Source organism: Garra rufa, chromosome 14, assembly GCF_049309525.1.
Source record: "Garra rufa chromosome 14, GarRuf1.0, whole genome shotgun sequence".
NCBI classification, from domain to species: domain Eukaryota; kingdom Metazoa; phylum Chordata; class Actinopteri; order Cypriniformes; family Cyprinidae; genus Garra; species Garra rufa.
Window position 1 is genome coordinate 3558658 of NC_133374.1, and position 27692 is coordinate 3586349.

General features: G+C 32.2%; 2 protein-coding genes across 2 annotated transcripts in view; both read right to left on the reverse strand.

Moving 5' to 3' along the window:
• Nucleotides 1-1405: 1405 nt before the first annotated feature.
• ilkap (integrin-linked kinase-associated serine/threonine phosphatase) lies at nt 1406-9735 on the reverse strand. Its single transcript, XM_073817194.1, has 10 exons — nt 9572-9735; nt 8994-9122; nt 8709-8829; nt 7246-7352; nt 7073-7166; nt 6893-6980; nt 6489-6622; nt 6285-6404; nt 1671-1752; nt 1406-1546 (listed from the first exon to the last, which is right to left on the reverse strand). The coding sequence occupies exons 1-10, from the start codon at nt 9612-9614 to the stop codon at nt 1406-1408; spliced, it is 1059 nt and encodes a 352-aa protein (XP_073673295.1). The 5' UTR covers nt 9615-9735.
• A 5902-nt stretch (nt 9736-15637) lies between these two features.
• LOC141284585 (diacylglycerol kinase delta-like) overlaps nt 15638-27692 on the reverse strand; it is a 46067-nt gene continuing 34012 nt past the window's right edge. Inside the window, exons 19-29 of the mRNA XM_073817573.1 lie at nt 27520-27616; nt 27080-27187; nt 26884-26997; nt 24403-24537; nt 24162-24316; nt 21762-21873; nt 21574-21666; nt 19286-19405; nt 17931-18048; nt 17720-17850; nt 15638-15930 (exon numbers count right to left, since the gene is read on the reverse strand). Coding sequence (XP_073673674.1) covers nt 15841-15930; nt 17720-17850; nt 17931-18048; nt 19286-19405; nt 21574-21666; nt 21762-21873; nt 24162-24316; nt 24403-24537; nt 26884-26997; nt 27080-27187; nt 27520-27616 — 1273 coding nt within the window. The 3' untranslated portion in view covers nt 15638-15840. The remainder of the gene's footprint in view (nt 15931-17719; nt 17851-17930; nt 18049-19285; nt 19406-21573; nt 21667-21761; nt 21874-24161; nt 24317-24402; nt 24538-26883; nt 26998-27079; nt 27188-27519; nt 27617-27692) is intronic.

The following is a 27692-nucleotide window of genomic DNA, read 5'->3' on the forward strand; positions in this document are numbered from 1 at the left end:
AAAGAAAATCTAAAACAGGAAATTAAAAAAGGATAAAATAAGTAAAATGACATGAAACAAAATAAAATGAAAAATAAATTGTACAATACAAAACAATAAAATCTAAAAAAAGATAACAATAAAAAAATTAACATTATTTTTATAAATGAAATAAAACAAAACTAACATCTTAAAATTTAAAATAAAATGAAACAAAAATGACAAAGAGAATAAAATATAATGGATAAAATAAAATAAGTAAAACAAAATAAATTTTTTAGAAATTAAATAAGACAAATAACATCTTAAATTAAATCTAAAATAATATTTACAACACAATAAAAAAATCTAAAACAAGATAAAATAAAAACTAAAATATAATAGGATAATTTAAAATAAAATGTAAAATAAAATAGAACACAATAAAAATAATTAAATAAAAAATATGTGAATTAAAACTATAATTAATGTAATAATTAATTAATTAATTAATTATTATAACAACTAATGAAACAAATGAAAGAAATATATATACAATAAAATTTACAATACTATAACAAAATCTAAAAAAAATGTAAAATAAAACAAAAAATCTAAAATAAAATAGAACATAATAAAAAATAAAAAATAATTAAATAACAATTATGGGAATTTTTTTTTATAAATGAAAACAAAACATGTTAAATAAAATCTAAAATAAATAAAATATAACAAGTAAAAAAATGAAAAAGAGTAAAATAAAAAAAACTACAACAAAAAAAAAACATTTACAATAAATACAAATCTAAAATAAATTAATATTTAAATACTGTAAAATAAAAATCTAAAAGAAAATCCCAAATATGCACTAAAAACTCATTCAAACAAACCCCATACTTATATTTATTTAATATAAATATACTTAAATAAACTTAAAATGAAAGCTCCAAAATATTAAATGAAGCTCTTTCAAAAGTAAACAATGTAATGTAAACAATCAATGCACATTCACTTTTAAAATACAAACAAAATAAAATGACATTATGCTTTGATGAATTATCCACTAACAAACATACTGGCACATACACAGAGGAATTCAAAGAGGACACAGACATTGTGAGACTGTATAAAAGTTTATTACTTAGTACTTGCTGCCAAACAGCACAAATACTAAAATCTGACACAGTGTTTTCAAAAGCCCTGCTTTGGAAAAAAAAAATCAAGTTGAGATTCAAACATCTCTACAATAAACCACAGTTTCATTTCAGCACAATCTACTACCACTGAATTCATGCATTCATGTGTATCTGTGTGTGTTTGTGGAACAGAAAAGATTCTGAATGGAAGTGTGTGTGTGTGTGTGTGTGTGTGTGTGTGTGTGTGTGTGTGTGTGTGTGTGTGTGTGTGTGTGTGTGTGTGTGTGTGTGTGTGTGTGTGTATAATGATTTCAGAACTCAATAGAGACGAGAATGACAGTGACATTGTCTGCACTGCCCCGCCTCACTGCCTCACTGGCCAATCGCTGACAAGCGGCCTCAAATCGCCCCGCCTCCTCACTCTGCCCCTCCTTCTGCTCAACAGTCTCATTCTAAAAAATAAAAACATTTTGATTACGATGCACAAAGCAGAGTTATTTTAGAAATGAGATACTATTAGAGTTTTTATTAATATTAAATTAATAAAAACAAGTATGAGTGCATTAAAATACACACCTCTAGAATGTTGAGGACGAACTGAATGGCCTCGTCTGCAGAAAACACTTTAAAAAGCCCGTCACATGCCAAGAGAACAAACCTAAACACACAAAACAACACTAAATCCTCAAACAAAGTCCTGCAAGTCTGTAAGATTGTGTTTAAGTGCTACTTTTTTTTTTTTAATTCTACATTTACGAGATTCAAGTCCTAATATTGAGATTTTTTTCTCGAAATATTTAGACTTTATTCTCAATTTTTTGACTGACTTAACTCTCAAAATATTTTCACTTACTTAATTCTCTAAACATTTTGACTTAATTCTCGTAGTATTTCAACTTTATCTCGTATTTCGACTTTACACTCGTAGTATTTCGACTTCATTCTCGTATTATTTCGACTTCATTCTCGTAGTATTATGACTTTATTCTCGTAGTATTCCAACTTTATCTCGTAGTATTTCGACTTTACACTCGTAGTATTTCGACTTTACACTCGTAGTATTTCGACTTCATTCTCGTAGTATTTCAACTTTATTTTCGTAGTATTTCGACTTCATTCTCGTATTATTTCGACTTCATTCTCGTAGTATTATGACTTTATTCTCGTAGTATTCCAACTTTATCTCGTAGTATTTCGACTTTACACTCGTAGTATTTCGACTTCATTCTCGTAGTATTTCAACTTTATTTTCGTAGTATTTCGACTTCATTCTCGTAGTATTATGACTTTATTCTCGTAGTACTCCAACTTTATCTCGTAGTATTTCGACTTTACACTCGTAGTATTTCGACTTTACACTCGTAGTATTTCAACTTTATTTTCGTAGTATTATGACTTTATTCTCGTAGTATTCCAACTTTATCTCGTAGTATTATGACTTTACACTCGTAGTATTTCGACTTCATTCTCGTAGTATTTCAACTTTATTTTCGTAGTATTTTGACTTCATTCTCGTAGTATTCCAACTTTATTTTCGTAGTATTATGACTTTATTCTCGTAGTATTCCAACTTTATCTCGTAGTATTTCGACTTTACACTCGTAGTATTTCGACTTCATTCTCGTAGTATTTCAACTTTATTTTCGTAGTATTATGACTTTATTCTCGTAGTATTCCAACTTTATCTCGTAGTATTTCGACTTTACACTCGTAGTATTTCGACTTTACACTCGTAGTATTTCAACTTTATTTTCGTAGTATTATGACTTTATTCTCGTAGTATTATGACTTTATTTTCGTAGTATTATGACTTTACACTCGTAGTATTTCGACTTTACACTCGTAGTATTTCGACTTCATTCTCGTAGTATTTCAACTTTATTTTCGTAGTATTTCGACTTCATTCTCGTAGTATTATGACTTTATTCTCGTAGTATTCCAACTTTATCTCGTAGTATTTCGACTTTACACTCGTAGTATTTCGACTTTACACTTGTAGTATTTCAACTTTATTTTCGTAGTATTATGACTTTATTCTCGTAGTATTCCAACTTTATCTCGTAGTATTTCGACTTTACACTCGTAGTATTTCGACTTTACACTCGTAGTATTTCGACTTTACACTCGTAGTATTTCGACTTCATTCTCATAGTATTTCAACTTTATTTTCGTAGTATTATGACTTTATTCTCGTAGTATTCCAACTTTATCTCGTAGTATTTCGATTTTACACTCGTAGAATTTCGACTTTACACTCGTAGTATTTCGACTTCATTCTCGTAGTATTTCGACTTCATTCTCGTAGTATTATGACTTTATTCTCGTAGTATTCCAACTTTATCTCGTAGTATTTCGACTTTACACTCGTAGTATTTCGACTTCATTCTCGTAGTATTTCGACTTTATTTTCGTAGTATTATGACTTTATTCTTGTAGTATTTCAACTTTATCTCGTAGTATTTCGACTTTACACTCGTAGTATTTCGACTTCATTCTCGTAGTATTTCGACTTCATTCTCGTAGTATTATGACTTTATTCTCGTAGTATTCCAACTTTATCTCGTAGTATTTCGACTTTACACTCGTAGTATTTCGACTTCAGTCTCGTAGTATTTCGACTTTACACTCGTAGTATTTCGACTTTACACTCGTAGTATTTCGACTTTATTCTCGTAGTATTTCAACTTTATCTCGTAGTATTTCGACTTTACACTCGTAGTATTTCGACTTCATTCTCGTAGTATTTCGACTTCATTCTCGTAGTATTATGACTTTATTCTCGTAGTATTCCAACTTTATCTCGTAGTATTTCGACTTTACACTCGTAGTATTTCGACTTCATTCTCGTAGTATTTCGACTTAATTCTCGTAGTATTCCAACTTTATCTCGTAGTATTTCGACTTTACACTCGTAGTATTTCAACTTTATCTCGTAGTATTTCGACTTTACACTCGTAGTATTTCGACTTTACACTCGTAGTATTTCGACTTCATTCTCGTAGTATTCCAACTTTATCTCGTAGTATTTCGACTTTACACTCGTAGTATTTCAACTTTATCTCGTAGTATTTCGACTTTACACTCGTAGTATTTCGACTTTACACTCGTAGTATTTCGACTTCATTCTCGTAGTATTATGACTTTATTCTCGTAGTATTCCAACTTTATCTCGTAGTATTTCGACTTTACACTCGTAGTATTTCGACTTCATTCTCGTAGTATTTCGACTTCATTCTCGTAGTATTATGACTTTATTCTCGTAGTATTCCAACTTTATCTCGTAGTATTTCGACTTCATTCTCGTAGTATTTCAACTTTATTCTCGTAGTATTCCAACTTTATCTCGTAGTATTTCGACTTTACTCTCGTAGTATTTCGACTTTATTTTCGTAGTATTATGACTTCATTCTCGTAGTATTTCTACTTCATTCTCGTAGTATTATGACTTTATTCTCGTAGTATTCCAACTTTATCTCGTAGTATTTCGACTTCATTCTCGTAGTATTATGACTTTATTCTCGTAGTATTCCAACTTTATCTCGTAGTATTTCGACTTTACTCTCGTAGTATTTCGACTTTATTTTCGTAGTATTATGACTTTATTCTCGTAGTATTCCAACTTTATCTCGTAGTATTTCGACTTTACACTCGTAGTATTTCGACTTTACACTCGTAGTATTTCGACTCCATTCTCGTAGTATTTCAACATTATTTTCGTAGTATTATGACTTTATTCTCGTAGTATTCCAACTTTATCTCGTATTTCGACTTTACACTCGTAGTATTACGACTCCATTCTCGTAGTATTTCAACTTTATTTTCGTAGTATTATGACTTTATTCTCGTAGTATTCCAACTTTATCTCGTAGTATTTCGACTTTACACGTAGTATTTCGACTTCATTCTCGTAGTATTTCGACTTCATTCTCGTAGTATTTCAACTTTATTCTCCTAGTATTCCGACTTTACACTCGTAGTATTTCGACTTCATTCTCGTAGTATTTCGACTTCATTCTCGTAGTATTTCGACTTTATTTTCGTAGTATTATGACTTTATTCTCGTAGTATTCCAACTTTATCTCGTAGTATTTCGACTTTACACTCGTAGTATTTCGACTTCATTCTCGTAGTATTTCGACTTCATTCTCGTAGTATTTCAACTTTATTTTCGTAGTATTATGACTTTATTCTCGTAGTATTCCAACTTTATCTCGTAGTATTTCGACTTTACACTCGTAGTATTTCGACTTCATTCTCGTAGTATTTCGACTTCATTCTCGTAGTATTTCAACTTTATTTTCGTAGTATTATGACTTTATTCTCGTAGTATTCCAACTTTATCTCGTAGTATTTCGACTTTACACTCGTAGTATTTCGACTTCATTCTCGTAGTATTTCAACTTTATTCTCGTAGTATTATGACTTTATTCTCGTAGTATTTCGACTTTATCTCGTAGTATTCCGACTTTATCTCGTAGTATTTCGACTTCATTCTCGTAGTATTTCGACTTCATTCTCGTAGTATTTCGACTTCATTCTCGTAGTATTTCGACTTTATTTTCGTAGTATTATGACTTTATTCTCGTAGCATTCCAACTTTATCTCGTAGTATTTCGACTTTACACTCGTAGTATTTCGACTTCATTCTCGTAGTATTTCAACTTTATTTTCGTAGTATTATGACTTTATTCTCATAGTATTCCAACTTTATCTCGCAGTATTTCGACTTTACACTCGTAGTATTTCGACTTCATTCTCGTAGTATTTCGACTTCATTCTCGTAGTATTATGACTTTATTCTCGTAGTATTCCAACTTTATCTCGTAGTATTTCGACTTTACACTCGTTGTATTTCGACTTCATTCTCGTGGAATTTCGACTTCATTCTCGTAGTATTTCAACTTTATTCTCGTAGTATTTCGACTTTCTTCTCAAAGTATTTCGACTTTATTCTTGTAGTATTTCGACTTCATTCTCGTAGTACTTCGACTTCCTTCTCGTAATATTTCCACTTTATTCTTGTAATATTTCCTACTTTATTCTCTAAATATTTTCACTTTATTCTCTAAATATTTCCACTTTACTCTCGTAATTTTTTTTAATGTGGCACTAAAACATCATCGTAGGTCTGAAACCACATAATAATCAAACTAATTTCTAGTAAACACTGTATTTATGTGTTAAACCCACCTGTCATTTCGACTGAGTTGACAGCGCCGCACGTCTGGAGTAGAAATCACACCACAGCGTTTATACTGACCATCACCGATGGAACGAGACACTTCCAGCACTCCCAGCACACGGCCGTCCCTGCCAACACACACCCGGTTACATCACATGTTACTCATATTTCAGAATCCCTTCCGAGCCACGTCTGCACACACAAACACACACCTGACTGTGCCGCCCGCTCTCTGAATCCTCATGCGCTCCTCATATATGGTGGGGTTGTGTTCCTTACTAAGAGCCAGAGTCACACATTTCCTCTTTCCAGATTCCTCAGCCTGCTCCAAACGACACAGCACTGCCTAATGCACACACATAATATAATGATGTTTTGCATTGTAGCATTATTTTCATGACATTTACAGAAATAGTTTTTCCAAAAATTAACATTTTGCTGAAAACGTACTCTCATGCCATCCAAGATGTAGTTGAGTTTGTTTCTTTATCAGATTTGAAGAAATGTTTCATTCCATCAATTGCTCTCTGCAGTGAATGGGTGCCGTCAGAATGAGAGTGCAAACAGCTGATACATCTTGTATGGTCTAAGGCACAGTTTTAGTGTTCAGACTTACTCTACTATCTCCCAGGTTTGCCACATATAGAACATCATCAACCACCAGCATACATGTGGCCGTGGAGCCGTCCTTCCACGCAGGCTTCCTGCAAACACACACACACACTCAGACAATGTTTTCCTGCTCTCAGATGCTTTATATTTCATATCCAGCAGGACAGAGTGAAACAGAACTCACTGGCTAGAGGCTTTTTTCAAAAAATCCTCATCCGTCTGACGGAAGGTGTCCAGCAGACACTTCCTCACCAGCTTCTCCAAATTGTCCATGTCACCTGCAAATATGATGCATTATGGTAACAGCTTGTTATTGTAGCTGTGAGTGTGATGAGGAGCAAGTGGGATTGGATTTACCTCTAGGAAATTTGCTGAGCAGTGTGTGATGGAGATTCTCAGCAGCAAACTGTGACGCTCGAGCTCCACCGTGACCATCAAACACAGCGAAGTATGCAAGCCGGGAACTGCACAACACACAGAGACAGATAGATGCATAGATAGATGGTCAGATGGGTTAATGGATAGATGGATAGATGAAAGTGACGTATTGTCAAGTATGGTGACCCATACTCGAAATTGGCCCTCTGCATTTAACCCATCCAAGTGCACACACACAGCAGAGAGGAGTGAACAAACAAACACACACACACACTGTGAACACACACCGGAGCAGTGGGCAGCCATTGCTCCCGGGGAGCAACTGGGGGTTTAGTGCCTTGCTCAAGGGCACTTCAGTTATGGTATTGAAGGTGGAAAGAGCGCTGTTCATTCACAATTCCCACCTTCAATTCCTGCCGGTGTGGGAATCGAACTGGCAACCTTTGGGTTAGGAGGGAGGGAGGGAGGGAGGGAGGGATGGATGGATGGATGGAGGGAGGGAGGGAGGGAGGAATGGATGGATGGACGGACGGACGGACGGATGGACGGATGGATGGATGGACGGACGGACGGACGGACGGATGGACGGACGGATGGATGGGTGGATAGACAGACGGATGGATGGATAGACGAATAGATGGATGGGTGGACGGATGGATAGATAGACGAATGATGGATGGATAGACGAATGGATGGATAGGTGGACGGATGGATAGATAGACGAAAGGATGGATGGATGAATAGACGAATGTGTAGATAAACGAATGGATGGATGGATGAATGGATAGATGGATAAATAGATGAATAGATGGATGGGTGGACGGATGGATAGATAGACGAATGGATGGATGGATAAACGAATGGATGGATAGGTGGACGGATGGATAGATAGACGACTGGATGGATGGATGAATAGACGAATGGGTAGATAAACAAATGGATGGATGAATGGACAGACGAATAGATGGATGGATAAATGGATGGATGAATGGATGGATAAATGATAAATGGATGGATGGATAGACAAATGGATGGATAATTGGATGGATGGATAAATGATGAATGGATGGATGGAAAGACAAATCGATGGATGGTTGGATAGGCAAATGGATGGATGGATAGATGATGAATGAATGGATGGATGGATGAAAAGATAGAAGGATGGATGGATAGATGATGAATGGATGGATGGTTAGATGATGAATGGATGGATGGATGAATAGACGGATGGTTAAATAGACAAATGGATGGATGAATGGATAGACGAATGGATGGATGGCTGGATGGATGGCTGGACGGATGGATAGATAGACGAATGGATGGATGAGTGGACGGATAGATAGATAGATAGATAGATAGATAGATAGATAGATAGATAGATAGATAGATAGATAGATAGATAGATAGATAGATAGATAGATAGAAGATCCAATGTAACTCACACTTGTGAGGGGAGGTTGTTGACGCTGGCTGTCAGGTCTGGAAGCAGAACATGTGCATCTTGCATCTCCTCTCTTTCACCGCGTCTCGCTGAGACAAACCCCATCACCTTCGCAAGATCTGCTAAAACACAACAAACAGAGACCAAGATCATCACAGATGTTCCCTCTCTCACTACAAACACACACACACACACACACACACACACACACACACACACACACACACACACACACACACACACACACACTCTATCAGCAACACAATGTGTGTGGAAAGCTGAAAACCTTTACAAACTTTCTTTTCCTCTTGTTTTTCATCTTCCACCTCTATCTCCTCCAAGCTGATGCCTCTCTTCCTCTTCTCTCCTCGTTCCTCCTCTGTGCCCTCATCCGGCTGCTTGTCTTTAACAAGACCTAATGAAAAAACTTTATATAACACCAATCCTCACACTGAAAAGAGAGACAGATATGTTGTATCACTTCCGAAACATGCATCTGCCTCAAAAAACAGGCTATTTTGTAAAACTGAATGAGCTGCCTACCAAGACAGCATTTTTGAGGCACACTTGTGAGGTAGGATCACTAGGATTTGAAACACAGACATAGATTTACATGCACTCACGTATTCTGCAGAATTCTGACTTCCATGTATGCATGCATATATAAGATAATCACAATAATAAGTAAGTTAGGCACTATATTGTTTTATTTTTGTAGACATTTGTGTTGGTAATACTGAAGCCAGACTTGTGCAGCATGCATTGCATGCACACTGAACTGCACAATATCAACATTTAACCATCAATTCTAACACAACACATGCAAGATGATTATTATTATATTATCGGTGTGAATTAACCCACCTGGATCATTTGTAGGCTCCGGAAGATCATCAAATAAATCCATTTCTGAACCAAAAGTGAACAGTCTGAGGTGGAAAGCTTGTTAGCTTCTGATAAACCACAAAAATACACACCGATCTGATCAAACCACACACGTATACTAGCAGATAAACGCTCAAATAAATAAATATTATATCACAGATAATCACAAAGGTCTAATGTTGGATTTTAGAGTAAAAAAAGACTAAATCAGCAGATCGAGAAGAGGCGCTGTTTGTTTGAAAGTGTGTGTGTGTGTGAATGCATGCAACAGCTAACGTTAGCAGGCTAATGCTAACTAAATGAGTTTAAAGAGGAAATTGACGAAATTCTGTTTAATGTTTTTAAATATGTTATGATATATGTGGATAGCTGTTATGTTACTCACAAAACAATAAAAAAGCTGTATTTATTGTAAGAATACATGTTTCCGTTTTGTTTAAAATTGAATGATGATTTCTCATCGCCACTAAGCGTTGGTGGTATAGTGGTTAGCATAGCTGCCTTCCAAGCAGTTGACCCGGGTTCGATTCCCGGCCAACGCAAACATGTTTTTCACTTTCAATTTTATTTTTTATTTCTTTTAATTGCGTTTAGAAACAACAGACATGGATCCAAAGCACTATTTTTGTGCATTTGCTGATAAGTATAAGCTGATGACAAGTTTACCGGGTCCCACAGTATATGATAGTATTATGCATATATGTATTTGCAACTTGCATTTATTTGCATCTTTAGTGTGCTGTGAATTTTTGGATTTTGTTTACATTAAAGCTTGAAAATTTAAAATGTGTGCTGCCACAGTGGGTGCCTAATTATGCAACTGTGATATATATCTATATATATATATATATGAGATTATACACTGTAATTGATTATTTATAATACATTTCTATTAAATTACTATTATAAAATAACTATTTTAAATTATTCTATAATATATTTTATATATGTGACCCTGGACCACAAAACCAGTCATAAGGTAAAATTTTACAAAACTGAGATCCATACATCATATAAAAGCTCAATAAATAAGCTTTCTATTGATATATGGTTTGTTAGGATAGGACAATATTTGGCCGAGATACATCTATTTGAAAATCTGGAATCTGAGGGTGCAAAAAAAATCAAAATACTGAGAAAATCACCTTTAAAGTTCTCCAAATAAAGTTCTTAACAATGCATATTACTAATCAAAAATTACATTTTGATATATTTATAGTAGGAATTTTACAAAAAATCTTAATGTAACATGATCTTTACTTAATTTCCTAATGATTTTTGGCATAAAAGAAAAATCAATAATTTTGACCCACTGGCTATTGCTACAAATATACCCCAGCGACTTAAGACTGGTTTTGTGCTCCAGGGTCACATCTGATATATTTTTATAATATTATAAAATAATTTTAAACCACTTTAAAAAATATTTTTGTAATAAAATTACATGTACAGAATTGACACTATACAAATGTAATTTATTACGTATAATAAATTGCTAATACATTACCATTATAACAAATTTCAAATTACTATTCTAGAACGATAATTTTTTTTTTTTTAATATATGTTTATTAAATTACTGTTATAAAAATACACATTTTAAACTACTATTCTACAAAAAAAAAAAAATGATATTTTATGTATGGTATAACACAATACAACAATTTAATATATAATATTGCTTTAAATGACTATTATAAAAGTAATATAAAATATATACATCAAACTGAAAGTGCACAATGTAACTTATTATGTGATAGATGACATAAACGACAGCAGTTTGGAGTTACACAGACCTTGTTTTAATACAGACGGTTTCACTGTACAGTAACAAGTTATTTACATTCTTAGTGATGGCCTATATACAAAAAATAAAAAACAAAACAACAAAAATCAGAGATGCATGGATGTAAGTTATAACTTAATAAAATAAATACTTAACAGTCAGAGAGATCGGACGCCCCTGGAGTCCAAAATGACACGATATGATTATGATTTGGACTGTAAGACTGGATGTGAAGCAGAGAAACACACACACTTACTTGACATCTACATCTAACAACACACATGAAGTGTGCAAAGCAGTTAAAGGGTAAAGACAGTGCTTGTCCGGATACAGTCGATGTGTAATCCCAGAAGAGTTTGTAAAAAAGCATTTAGAAACACTATAGAAAACATTTCCATCTGTGGTCAAGGCGACTGTGACATTGTAAGTTTTGTACGACATTTGAAACAGTATTTCATGTGGTCTCCTAACCAGGCACAACGCAATGAGCTTCCAGCCAAAAGTACTTTAGCTGTTTTAGTCCATTTTTTAATGCTTGCTTTGTCATTTTACACTATTTTGAGGCCCTCTGGTTGATATATATTCATTAGGACCACATGAGGATTTTCAACCAATGAGATTTCACAGTGGGCGGGGCTAGCGTGCACTCTGATTTACATAAGCACTAGAGAGCGATTTTATCGCGTCACACCTGGTTAAGACTGTAAATCTGCGAAATACTCCGCCGTCGAAGCTCCTTTAACCCTTTGGTTGAGTTCGCATTCCTGTCACACCTTTGATGTTCCCAGTCAAAAATGACCGGACTCCAAACAACCGCTTGTAAATCTCTCATTATGCTAGATTATCACCTAATTTTGGATTCAATCTTTTAGTCAACTTGTTTTCTTTTATTTAGGTCTGGTTTTGTGTTTCTATTTGCATCTGATTAATCATAGGCCTCATTTATCTGAGAGTAAGTACTTTATTTTTTCAGTGAAAAAATGTTTTTTAATGAATATTTTTCACAATATGAGATAAACAATTAAAGAAATTTGCAGTGTTTCTCACACTAGTGTGCTTTAATGTTTAATCAAAAAGTTTGCTTTTTAAATGCTTTTATTTTGTACAAAATTGCACAAAGTCACACTTGTGGTGTTCCCGGGTCAAAAATGACCCGACTCCAAACAAATGCTTAAAAAATCTCTCATTATGCTAGATTATCACCTAATATTGGATTCAAACTTTTTGTCAACTTGTTTTCTTTCATTTAAGACTGGTTTTGTGTTTCTATTTGCATCTGATTAATCGTAGGCCTTATTATTTGGAGTCGGGTCATTTTTGACCGGGAACACCACAAGTGTGACTTTTTGAAATGTTGTACAAAATAAAAGCATTTAAAAGCCTGACTAAACATTAAAGCACACTAGTGTGAGAAACAGTGCAAATTTTCACAACTTTTTAATCTTGTATTGTAAAATCGATTCATAAAAAAAGCTTTTTCACTCAAAAAACGAGGTACCTACTCTGAGATAAATGAGGCCTACGATTAATCAGATGCAAATAGAAACACAAAACCAGTCCCAAATGAAAAAAAAACCAAGATGATAAAAAAAATTCATCCAAGATTTGGTGATAATATAGCATAATGAGATATGTATAATTCTTTGGAGTCTGGTCATTTCTGACCAGGGAACACCACAAGTGTGATTAGGTGAAATAAAACCTACAAAAATTCTAAAAAAAAAAAAAAAATCCTGAGAAGTACTAATACCCTGTGTGAACAAAGTCAAGAAGTTTGAGTCCAATGCAGTAACGTTAACTAGTATTTTTGGGAAAAAGAAAATCTTTTTCAGATCAATTTGACCCAAACTCAACCAGAGGGTTAAAGACAATACACAAGATATATCTGTAAAACACCTGTTTTGAAGGATTGCTCCATGTTAAATACAAGTTAAAGTCTGCCAACAGCATCGCAATGGAAGCCTATGGTCAAACACAGTATGTTGACTCCCACTGTAAGATACAGTAGATAGAGCTGAACTTTGGCGTTTGTGTTCTATTAAGTGTTTGCATCAACAAACCGAACGTTTAGTCTGTTAGCAGTGTATGCTGGAGCTCAATCTGCACTCGTGCTTTCACTCAGGTCCAGGATCGTCTGTTTTTGATTGTAACAGGAACGGATGTGTGATTCAGGCTGATATGCAATTCCTCAGGATGCTGGTGAAACGTTAAGGCAGGAAGTGGAGGGGCGGGGCAGGGCAAAGCGGAGAGTTTGATTGGTCGAGTCTGATACAGTTGATTGTCACAACAATGTGTTAAAGGTCTCATGATGCTTTGCTTTTCATCTTCCCAAACCTAGTGAGCTTCCCTTCTTAGACAGCATTTTAAGGCATTACACATTTAAAACACCTTCTTTAAGCCAAATCCTAAAGTAGTATCATCTGTATGATAAAGTGGACAAAGAAAAAAAATGAAGGATAAAAGTGTTTGGCGAATGCATAAATGTAAATATTTGGGTTGGAAACATTATTTTACTTGTTGCAACTAATCTTTAAATCAATTTTATAATTGTATTTATTATTTTATTAATTTATTGCTTTCAATCAAATAATAACTTTATTTTATTTTATTGTATTTTATTTTTTTTTCCTTGAATGCAATGCTAGTCATTTTGGATACAAAAAGTCTGGCAAATGCATATTTAAGTGGGAGACATTATATTTTGCTTATTACAAATCATCTTAAATTAAAAAGATTTTTCTTCTAATTTTGATAAAAAAAATTACAAATCTGATTTTCTTTTGAATGCAATGTTAGTTATATGGATAAAAGTGTCTGCCAAATACATAAATGTAAATGTTTGTGTGTTTGCAATTAGTTTGTAATTATTTTGTGCTTATTACAAATCATTTTCAATTTTTATCAAACAATTAAAAATTATTAAATTAATTAATTTTTCTTTGAATGCAATCATAGCAACTTTGAATGAAAGTGTCCGCCACATGCATAAATGTTTTTCAATTTTGATCAAACAAATTAAAATAATTATTTAATTTAATTTAATGTAATTATTACTTTTTTCCTTAAATGCAATGCTAGCCACGTTGAACAAAAGTGTCTGCCAAATACATAAATGTAAATATTTGGAAACATTATTTTATGCTTATTACAAATCATTTTCAATTACATTTTTTATTTTTTATTTTGATCAAACAATTAAAAATAATTAATTTAATTTATTATTTTTTTCCTCGAATGCAATGCTAGTCACTTTGAATGAAAGTGTCAGCCAAATGCATAAATGTAAATATTTAAGTGGGAAACATTTATTTTTTTGCTTATTACAATCATCCTCAATTAAGTTTTTTTTTTTTTTCAACAATTAAAAAATACTTATTTTTCCTTCAATGCATTGTTAGTCACTTTGGATAAAAGTGCATGCCAAATGCATAAATGTAAATATTTGGATGGGATTTGGGGATTTTTTGCTTACTACGAAACATCTTCAATCATTTTCTCCCAATTTTGATCAAACAATCAAAAATGATTATTTAAATATTTGACCAAATATGATGTAAGTAACTTCGGTTAAACAAGTCTGCCAAAAACGTAAAAGTAAATATTTAATTGGAAGACATTGTTCTTTGCATATTACAACTCTTTTTAATCAACTTTAAAATTGTATTTATATTAATTAATCAATTTATTATAAAGTTAATTTAATTTCTTGATAGCTTGAATGCATTGTAAGTCACTTTGGATAAAAGCATCGGCCAAATGCATAAATGCAAAATGTAAAGGCATTTTACCCAATATTATGTTTGATGTTTGAGGATCAAACTGACTGTAAATCATTTAAGAGTCTCTGGAGGCTAAGAAGGCAGCTGTCTATGCAGGCAGTAGAAATCAAGGCAGCTCACTAGGTTTTGAACAGAGCCAAACATCTTCAAGACAACATGAAACAGCTCATTAAAAATGTCATTTTAAAATGAAAATGAATATTTAGCAGAAAATAATGAGGGGGCGGGACTTAATGTTATCCATCAGGTTTTGATTGGATCGTGAAACATTGGGTATAAGATTATTGACTAATATCATTTTAGGCCTTGGTGACTTCAACAGAAATGAAAATCTGTTTTAGAGTTTTAAAAAATGTTATAAAATTCCGATGGCAAATTTAAAAGACAAACAAGTAGTCAAAAATTTGGATTTCATGTTGTCTTCAGTGAATTTTCATTTGGCTGTGATATTGGTGCGACGCTCTGATGGCTCTTGATAAGTCTCCCCCTTCTAGGTAGTGAAATAGTTTCCTCCAAAGCGATGATGTCACAGAGGTGGAGAACAGAAGGCACTGTGATTGGTCGAGTCGGTCCTCATGAGGTGGTGGGCGGAGTATGGCTGCTTCCAGTCGTGACTGAGCGCGTGATTGGCCGGGTGAAGCTATGTCACGTCCGAACGAGGCATCTGATTGGCTGCGGAGCATCTAGGCTTCGCTGGCTGTGCTGTTTCGACTCAAATCCCTGATTCCCTGCAGGATCCGCTTCATGTGGCCGACTTTAGTCACTCCCAGATCCTGACACACACACAGAGACACAAGATGCTTTAAGTCTGTAGTTCTTGATAATAACACAGACTCCAAATATGATCATCCCCACACTCAAATGTAAAAGGCAGTTCTATCTTTTCATGCGTAAAGACCTCATTAATACTTTGAAAAATCAGTTTTACAAATGTGTACAATAGAAAAACTAAATTATTTTTTGTCTGCTGTTTCATCATAAAATGTTAAATGTAATTTGTATACTACTACAGTTTATATTATAGTTTGCATTATAACTTTACACAGAGCACATACATCACAGTAATGAGACTAAAATGTCCGCGGCAGATTCAAAACGGCAGATTCAACAAACCGCATATTAAAAGCGGCTAGAGCTCCTAATTAAATATATATTTTTATCCACGTGCGAGCTATAGAGATGAGCAGCTCTGTGAAACATCCAATCAGAGCAGAGCTCATTAATATTCATGAAGCTTCCAAATAAGGCAATAACAGAGCATTTCATTCTAGGGACAAATCCTAGGGTTGTAAATGGACCTGTAAAACCATTTCTGGAGATTTTTTGCCCTTTCCTATGCCATATACCTTCTATGTAGATATCAGAGAACAATTTAAAAATATTGTATAAATGCATTCTATGACACCTTTAAAGTTTAGGTTTTAGTTCGAGTCAGTTAATGTTTATTTTATTTCAAGTTATCAAAAATATGAATTTCAAATTGTATTTATGTATTTGCATTAATCAATTTCTTTAAGCAAATTAATATTTATTTTCAAATTATTTACATTTTTACACAACTCTGATACTATTTTTATTGATTATTTTAAGCAGTTTTGCTTTACTCAAATGTATTTATTAGCAGTTTAAATAAAATTCAATTTCATTATTTCAATTAAAACTTTATTTCACATGTAATTCTTATTTCAAGTAATTTTTTTCAGCTTTAGTTAAATATAATAATCTCGTTTTAGATGTTATTTATTTAAATCAAATTTTATTTATTTGTTTGTATTAATCAATTTCTTTAAGTCAAATTAATATTTACTTTGATTTAAATTTTTATTTTATTTTTTATTTTTATTGACAATTTTTAAGCGGTTTTATTTTACTGAAATGTATTTATTAGCAGCTTAAATACAATTTTATTTGTTTTTATCAATTTTGCTATTTCAATTAAAACTTTATTTCACATGTAATTCTTTTCAGTTTTAGTTAAACTTAATAATTCAATTCAATTTCACTTTATTGTTGGAATTTCTTCCAAAAATTGTCTTGCATCCTATTTGCGTTTACTGTCTAACATTAATTCACAACAATACACATTACATATGCAATACATTCACATCCTGTTTAGATTTTATTTAATTCAAATTGTTTGTATTTTTTGTATTCATCAATTTCACAATTTTCTTTCTTTATTTATTTATTTTTCTCAAATGTATTTATTTTTTTGTTGTTTAAATAAAAAAATTGTTTTCTTTAATCAAGTACATTATTCAAATTAAATTAATACTTTTTCATTCTATTTTAAACCATTTTTTAAATTACATTAATTATTTATTTATTTTAAACCAAATTTATTTATTCAATCAATTATTAAATTTCATTTTAAATCAAACTTATTGATATCAATTTTTTAATATCAATTTTAAAAAGATTAGTCTTGTCTTTATTATTTGCCTTTTTTTGTACTATTGTTCTTTACACTTTTTTTCTTGCATCCCTCTTGGAAAACTCCTGGATTAAAACATAAGTAATGCATCAAATGTGTGCATCTTTTATCAGGTTGAGCGGTAATACCTTCAGGTCTCTCCTCTCCAGCTGAAGCAGCTCTGGTCCTCTGATATCGTGTCTGATGAAGATCTCCTTATACTCGGACAGACAGAGCATCTCCAACCAGACGGCCACTTCATCCACTCCCCACGTGTTCACTGCTCACAAAACAACACACGTGTGTTACACTCATGCACTGTCACTGGACAAGGTCAGAGGTCAAAGGTCAAAGTCATACCTGGCATGTTGAGGGCGGCGCACGTCTCCTTGTTTTTGTTGTTTTTGTCCTTCTTGAATTTGGGCACTAGACGGAATTTAGCACTTCGACTGCGCTTGGAGAAATCAGACAGCTGACCCTGCAAACAAACACACATTAGACTGGAGAACACATACACCCAAATATCCCAGAACAGGGCTCTACGCTTACTTTACTTTTTAGGAGCACTTGTGCAATCAAATTCATGATTAAACATTAGTATTAATTTAATTTAATTTAGTTTAATTTAAATAATGTACTTGATTAAAGCAAACAAAAATAACATTTTATTTGAAAAACTAAAAAGTAAATACATTTGAGCAAAGAATTTTTTTTAAAATAATTAATTTTTATTAAAGTAAATATTAATTCGGTTTAAAAAAAACTGATATAAATTATTTTTTTGTTACATTTGAATAATAAAAGGTTATATACATAAATACATGTGATTTAAAATAAAAATGAATACAATAATAAATCTATTTGGTTTACAATAAATAAATAAGCGATTGACGTAAATACATTTGTTTTAAACAGACAAGAATGGTATTTGAATTAAAGAGTATTATTTGATTTAAATAATGAAATTGATTAAAGTAAATACATAATAAAATACATTTGTTACATTTGTTAGTTTTTTTAATAATGGATTATAATTAAAGTAAATAATAATTCAATTAATTACACAAGAATTACATTTGTAAATAAAAAGTATTAATTTAAATTGAAAAAAAACTAAATTGATTAAAGCAAACAAATGCAATTTTATCTAAACTGCTAATAAATCAACACATTTAAGTAAAATAAAAAAGCTTAAATAATTTTAAATAATTAAAAATAGATATATTTTAAATAATACTTTGACTTAAAGACTTACAAACAAATAAATAAAATTTGACTTAACATCTAAACAAGATTATTATATGTGATTAAAACTGAAAAAAAAAATGTAAATAAAATAAACATGAACTGATTGAGAGCAAACAGATTCATAAATTCATGTTAAATATAACATTTTGAATACAGAAATAACAAATGATTTAAATAACGGAAAAGATACTTAAAAAAATAAAAAAAAATAAATAAATAAATCTGCCAGTAGGTGGCGGCAAGTCACGGATTTAATTACTGAATCATTCATTCATTTGATTCGTTCGAACGGCTGATTCATTCAGGAATAAAGCAAGTGGCTGTCTTTATAAACAGGAAATTGAATACTCTGAAGGAGTCAGTTGCTCCTAAATATTTTTTCAGCTGCACGCAGTACATTTCATTTGCAAATGTGAGTGAAATGGTCGCACTGTAGAGCACAGCAGAAACAGCTGGATCTGACGCACCTCGTCGTCGGCCGGGTCGATGAGCTGACTGAGCCAGCTGATGTCTGTCAGTCTGCGCAACTGCTGAGTGACTGAAGCCAATGCACCCATCAGCTGATCTTTCTGAGGAGGATCCAACTGCTACAGAAACACAGAGACAGAGCTACAATCAGAGCATGATAGACTTCAAACATTGAACTGAATCAATTCAGTGCCTATTAATGTCTCTTGAACATTAAGGCCCAGTTTCACAGACAGCGCTTAGACTAAGCCAGGATTAGGCCATAATTCAATTAGGACATTTAAGTCATTTTTATAAACATGATTAGAAAAAAACATTACTGGTGTGCATCTTGAGACAAAACAAAGGCACGGATATATTTTAAGATCAATCAATGCAATTTTGTTTTAGTTGAAACAGCTCAGACTTACATTTTAGTCTAGGACTAGGCTTAAGCCTTGTATGTGAAACCGGGCCTAAGAGTATAAACCAGGTCGCTGCTAAAGCACAGATATAATTGACCCTCTGTTACTTTTCTTAGCGATGGTCAGGAGGAGACCAATCACATTTGTGGCCCTGGACCACAAAACCAGTCTTAAGTAGTTTATATTTGTAGAAATAGGCAAAAATACATTGTATGGGTCAAAATGATCGATTTTTCTTGTGAAAATCATTTGAATATTAAGTAAACATAATGTTCCATTTCCTACCGTAAATACACTACCAGTCAAAAGTTTGGGCACACTTTTTTCAATTTTAAGTCAAATATTAATTATTTTAAAAATCAATACAATATATACATATATGTGACCCTGGACCACAAAACCAGTCATAAGGTTAAATTTTACAAAACTGAGATGTAAACATAATATGAAAGCTCAGTAAATAAGCTTTCTACTGATATATGGTTTGTTAGGATAGGACAATATTTGTCCGAGATACAACTATTTGAAAATCTGGAATCTGAGGGTGCAAAAAAATCTAAATACTGAGAAAATCACCTTTAAAGTTGTCCAAATTAAGTTCTTAACAATGCATATTACTAATCAAAAATTACATTTTGATATATTTATAGTAGGAATTTTACAAAAAATCTTCATGGAACATGATCTTTACTTAATTTCTTAATGATTTTTGGCATAAAAGAAAAATCAATAATTTTGACCCATACAATGTACTTTTGGCTATTGCTACAAAAATACCCCAAATATATATATATATATATATATATTTTTTTTTTTTTTTTTTTTTTTTTTTTTTGTGCCAAGGAATGATTCTCAGTTTGTTTTTTAAGAAAAAACATTTGATTTTGTCCATGCTCTTAACTTCAGTTTTTCTTAAAAACAAACAAACTGGGAATCATTCCTATGCACAATTAGTACTTGAAAAACGAAACAAATCAAATAAAAAATATATTGTATTTTTTTTTTTAAATAATTAATATTTGACGTGACTTTTTTATTTTTCACTTTTTCACTTTTTTATTTTTCAAGATGTCACTTGCTAAATTAAAAGTACAGTAAACTATAATACTATACTGTTAGATAAACTGTTATTTATATATTGATATACTATTGTTGTTTTCCTTAATAATTTGAATTAGAGTTTTTAAAATGTACTTTTACTGTAATTTTAGTTTTATACATTAAAACTCAAACTAAACAAGAATGCCGTGGCATTTAGATGAAATAAAATTAAGCATGATATATATATATATATGTAAAATTTTAATATTTCATATAGTAACGTTTTATAAGTAAATTATGTCAGTTAACGTTTATTTTATTTCAAGTTATAATTGTTTTAAATTGGTTTAACCCTGGTTAGTTGGGTATGTATGTATGTATTTATTTATTTAAAATTACTTTTATTTATTTAAATCAAATTTTAAATTTTTTTTCTTCACATTTTTTAATAACTGGAAGATAAGTGAATACCAAACATAAAACATGTAGTGTACAGTACACACTTTTTTTTATATATTCATTTTAGTAGATCACCTTAAACATATTTTTACTCATCTTTGTGTGTTTTTTATATATTAGTTTTTTCTCTAATATTAAAATTTTATTTCAGCTTTATTTCAAATAACAACAATGCTTTTTAAAAGTTTTTGCTACTTTCTAGTCAAAAGCATGCAAGTTCCCCATAAACATTAATTTATCAAAAAGGCAATTGGCTTTGAAAGATGATGGAAAGGTTTCATTCCATCAGCTATCATGTTGAGTGATTTCTCACATACATTTTTTCTTGCAAATATTATTTCTGATACAGTAAACAGGCTCATTTCTCTGTATGATTTACTCACCAGGCACATCTTTCCCGCGAGCAGCAGTTCAGTCTCACTGTGCAGAGCTTTGACATTACTGACCATCTCCATCACCACATTACAGGTCAAACCCTACAAACACACACCACATGTCAAGGATGTTATGAAGATACCTTTATGAACCAAACTAGAGCAATTCAGCACCAGTTATTCATACACTAACTCACCCCGCTGCTTTTGGAGTTGGCGTACACCAGATCCATGGCTTTCGAGCTGGCATTGACCGCGTGAGCCAATTCCTGCTCGATAGTGTGATGAGACTGCGCCACTTCCCTGATACTAAACACAAAAATATTTAAATATTATTGCAACTTAAAATAACCGTTCACTATTTGAATATATGTTAAAATGTAATTTATTTCTATGAAGCAAATCAGAATTTTTAGCATCATTACTGCAGTCTTCAGTGTCACATTATATTCTGATTTGCTAAAAATTGCTAATATTTTAGTGGAAACTGTGATACAATTTATTTTTCAGGATTCTTTGATGAATAGAAAATTCAAAAGTAAAATATTGCTTTGACGTAAGCTCAAAAGTCGAGTAAATCGCAATTCTGAGAAATATAGTTGCAATTGCGTGATATTAACTCACAATTGCATGATACAAAGTTAGAATTGCATGACATAAAGTAAGAATTGTGTGATATAAACTCACAATTGCGAGTTATAAAGTCAGAATTGCATGATATAAACTCACCGTTCTGAGAAATAGTTGCAATTGCGTGATATAAACTTGCAACTGCATGTTATAAAGTGAGAATTGGATGATATAAACTCACAATTGCGAGTTATAAAGTCAAAATTGCATGATATAAACTCACCGTTCTGAGAAATAGTTGCAATTGCGTGATATAAACTTGCAACTGCATGTTATAAAGTGAGAATTGGATGATATAAACTCACAATTGCGAGTTATAAAGTCAGAATTGCATGATATAAACTCACAATTCTGAGAAATAGTTGCAATTGCGTGATATAAACTCATAATTGCAAGTTATAAAGTCAGAATTGCATGATATAAACTCACCGTTCTGAGAAATAGTTGCAATTGCATGATATAAAGTCACAATTGTGAGTTATAAATTCAGAATTTCCGAGATATAAACTTGTAATTCTGAGAAATGAAGACAGAATTGTGATATAAATGTGCAATTCTGAGTTATAAAGTTGCATTTGCATAAAATAAACTCACAATTCTGAGAAATAGTTGCAATTGCATGATATAAAGAGAGAATTGGATGATATAAACTCACAATTGCGAGTTATAAAGTCAGAATTGCGTGATATAAACTCACAATTCTGAGAAATAGTTGCAATTGCGTGATATAAACTCACAATTGCGAGTTATAAAGTCAGAATTGCATGATATAAACTCACCGTTCTGAGAAATAGTTGCCATTGCATGATATAGTCACAATTGTGAGTTATAAATTCAGAATTCCGAGATATAAACTTGTAATTCTGAGAAATGAAGACAGAATTGTGATATAAATGTGCAATTCTGAGTTATAAAGTTGCATTTGCATGAAATAAACTCACAATTCTGGGAAATAGTTGCAATTGCATGATATAAAGAGAGAATTGGATGATATAAACTCACAATTGCGAGTTATAAAGTCAGAATTGTGTGATATAAACTCACAATTCTGAGAAATAGTTGCAATTACGTCATATAAACTCATAATTTCAAGTTATAAAGTCAAAATTGCATGATATAAACTCACCGTTCTGAGAAATAGTTGCAATTGCATGATATAAAGTAACAATTGCGAGTTGTAAATTCAGAATTCCGAGATATAAACTTGTAATTCTGAGAAATGAAGACAGAATTGTGATATAAATGTGCAATTCTGAGTTATAAAGTTGCATTTGCGTGAAATAAACTCACAATTCTGAGAAATTAAGTTGCATTTGCATGATATAAACTCACAATTCTGAGAAATAGTTGCAATTGCGTGATATAAACTCATAATTGCAAGTTATAAAGTCAAAATTGCATGATATAAACTCACCGTTCTGAGAAATAGTTGCAATTGCATGATATAAAGTCACAATTGTGAGTTATAAATTCAGAATTCCGAGATATAAACTTGTAATTCTGAGAAATGAAGACAGAATTGTGATATTCTGAGTCATAAAGTTGCATTTGCGTGAAATAAACTCACAATTCTGAGAAATAAAGTTGCATTTGCATGATATAAACTTGCAATTCTGACTTTTTTCTCGCAATTATGAGTTATAAAGTTCAGTTCTGAAAAAATACTGACATGTTTGTTCACAGTTTATATCTTGCAATTCTGACTTTATTTCTCACAATGGTGCATTTATATCTCAGAGTTCTGAGAAAAAAAATCAGAACTGTAAGATGTAAACTCGAAAGTCCAAGAAAAAAAAAGTCAGATTTGTGAGATTTTTCACTCTTTATTCAGTGGTGGAAACAGGCTTTCATACAAAAGAACTTCACTGTCACTTTTGAACAACTGAATGCATCCTTGCACTAAAAAATACTAAAAATCATACAGAGCCCAAACATTTTGTACCTCACAGAAGTTAAAATCCACGTACCTGTGTATAAGTGCACCGGCCGCCTGTCCGAACAGGCTGATCTGAGAGGTCTCCTCTTCAGAAACGATCTCTGGCTGTGATGCATGCTGGGAAACCAGCCGTGGAATCTCTCCTCTCTGTTTATCCTCCCACGACTTTAAAGTGTTCTCAAACGCCTGCAAAACAGCCAAATGTGAGTTGTGTTTGACTTATCCCAGAACTGCACCTCCAGTTCTCATAATGCTGTTTGTGTGGCACTGACCCGGTCTCTAGTGAGGGTTTGTGTGCGGTTCTTGTGGAGGATCCGGATGTATCCAGGTGGTTGGATCCAGGCCTCTCCATCCACCTGCACAGGTACACCTTCATCTCCCAGAATGGTGATCTTCACTGTTCGACACTGATGAGACACACACACATATGGTTACACAGTTCTAACAATAAGTCTATGGAAAGTTCTAATTTAGAATAATTACGATTTTTTTATGTTTTTGAAAAAAGTATTTTCTGCTCTCCAAGGCCGCATTTAATTGATTACAAACATGGTAAAAATTATGAAATATTTTTACAATTACAAATAACTGTTTTCCATGTGAATATCTGTTAAAATGTAATTTATTTCTGTGATCAAAGCTGAATTTTCAGCATTATTACTCCAGACTTAATTGTAAGATTTTATCAAAATATAATCTGTTGAGTTGGGAACACTTGGTTAAGTTTTCAAACGGCTGTTTAGCTTATAAAATTCTTAATGGTCTGGGCCCACCACCTCTTAGTGAGTTTCTGAGTTTAAGATCAGAAAACAGTCGTCTCACTAGAGGAACATTTAAAAGGGACTGTGTTATTAATTTCAGGAAAACTGCTTTTAGTCAGTCTGCCTTCTCGATTAAAGCCTCGAAAGAATGGAATGACATCCCAACGTCAGTTAGAGAATTAATAGTTATAATGAATTTCGTTCTTTTTTGTAAAACTTGGCTTTTTAGCATGCAAATATGTCAACATTAATTTTTTTTTCCCTCTCTTTTGTGGTGCTTTTGGAAATTGTAGGGTTTGTTAAATTATGTTATATTTTGATTAAATTGTTGTATTTGCATTGTATTTTTAGGTTGCCTGTTGTACATCTGGCCTAGGACTGCAGATGAAAATTAGCATATTTTGACTTGTCATGTTAATATGCATTGTCCTTGTATAAAAAAAATAAAAAATAGGGTTCCTACAGATACTCTAAAACTTAATTCAAACTACTTTTCAAGCACTACTTTTTGATCTCACTTATCAAACAATATCTTCTCTTTCAAATTCTAAAAAAAAAGATAAATAGACAAATAAAAATATACTAATTAAACAAAATGGCAAAAATAAAGTGACGCACATGCAAAGTGTTACTACAACACTGCAAAAAAATGCTTTTCTTACTTAGAATTTTTGTCTTGTTTCCAGCCAAAAAATCTAAAACCTCTTAAATTAAGATGATTTTCTAGACAAGCTAAAATTGTTTTAAGAAAAAATAAGTCAAAATTAAGTGAGTTTTTGCTTAAAACAAGCAAAAGATTATTTTACTTATCTCACTGGTAGATTACTTAGCCTATTCTAAAATCACTTAATTTTGACTTTTTTTTACTGAAAACAAGACAATTTTTACTTGTCTAGAAAATCCTTCCTGATTTAAGAAATTTTAGATATTTTGTCTGGAAACTATTACACTGAAAAAAAAAATGCTTTTCTTACTTGGAAAAGTAAGAAGCTTTTTACACTGTAAAAAGTTTTCACCAGTTTCAACTTAAAAACTTAAGTTCAGCAGCTGCATTAAAATTTTATGTTAAATCAACTTAAAAGTACAAGTAATTTCAACTCGTAAATTAAATCAGCTTAAAAGTACAAATCATGTTAACTAATTTTATTGTTGTGAGTTGAAATGAATTGTAGTTTTAAGTTGATTCAACTTAAAATTTTAAGGCAGCTGCTGAACTTAAGTTTTTAAGTTGAAACTGGTGAAAACTTTTTACAGTGTAGTTGTTTCAAGCCAAAATAGTCTTAAATCTAGAAGGATTTTCTAGGAAAGCAAAAATTATTAGTTAAAAGTGAGTTTTTAATTGAAACATGCTAAATAATCTACAAATGGGTAAGCACACACTGCAAAAAATGCTTTTCTTACTTAGCTTTTTTGTCTTGTTTTCAGCCAAAATATCTAAAAATTCTTAAATCAAGAAGTATTTTCTAGACAAGTAAAAATGATTGTCTTGTTTTCAGAAAAAACAACTCAAAATTAAGTGAGTTTTTGCTTAAAACAAGCCAAAAAATCTGCCAATGGGGTAAGAAAAAAAAACTTTTTTCAAACAGAAAACAAGATTATTTTTCTTACCCCATTGGCAGATAATTTTGCTTGCTTCAAGCAAAAATGCACTTAATTTTGACTTTTTTTTTCTGAAAACAAGACAGGAATTTTTACTCATCTAGAAAACCCTTCTTGATTTAAGAATTTTTAGATATTTTGGCTGGAAACAAGACAAAAAAATCTAAGCTAGATAAGCATTTTTTGCAGTGCAATAATATAGTTGTCTGCTTGAAATAAAATTATTTTGCTTAAATAATCAGAAGCAGAAAATTTGGTTCAATAATCAGAAACATTTCTGATTATTATCAATGTTGAAAACAGTTGTGCTGCTCCAGTTGTGTTTTTACTCAATTTGCGATCAAATAAATGCAACCTTGGTGAATGTGTGTGTAATTCAAAGCATGTTTGTACCTGTGCGATACGGTGGTGTTGTAGATTGATAACTCTAGAAACAGCCATCTGCATGCTGCCGAACACAGCCACCACCTCCAGGATCTTATCATCAAACGACGGCGCCGTGAATGTCTGTAAACAAACACACATTTCATAACAAGCATTTCCATATTTCACACACTTAAACACACAGGACGTTGTGGTACAAACATACATCATCCTCTTTAGTTCCGCCCCAGAAGTTTGTTCCTCCTGCGTAACTGGGAATATTCAACACGGCAATTCCCTGGAGACTGGGAAGAGGAATTGGCCTCCCGTCACACTATAAACACAGAGGTCAGATATGATTAACCTTATAACATGTACATACGCACACACACACACACACACACTTAGCACTTATCTAAATGGGGATATTACATAGACTTCCACACATTTTAGAACCTAAGCCTATCTCTAACCCTCACAGAAAACTTTCTGCATTTTTATAAGTTCAATAAAACTTTGTTTACTTTATTTTTATACCATTTTTACAAATGAGGACATCCCCAAAGGGAGGTTTTTGGAGATTTTATCAGGTTTTGCTGACTTTTGGGAACAAATTGTCCCCAAAATATGGTTAAATAGGTACAAATACACACACAACAGACTGACCTCCAGCAGAACTCTCTGTTCCAGGTTCTTATACGTTCTGTGCAGAAGTTCTTTGGTTCCCAGGACCCCATACCACATCATGTTTTTAGTGCGACTCCTAAACACACACACATAGACTTATATGAATGATTTAATTCCATCGTAGACTTCCATATTTTTCTATCAGGTTACAA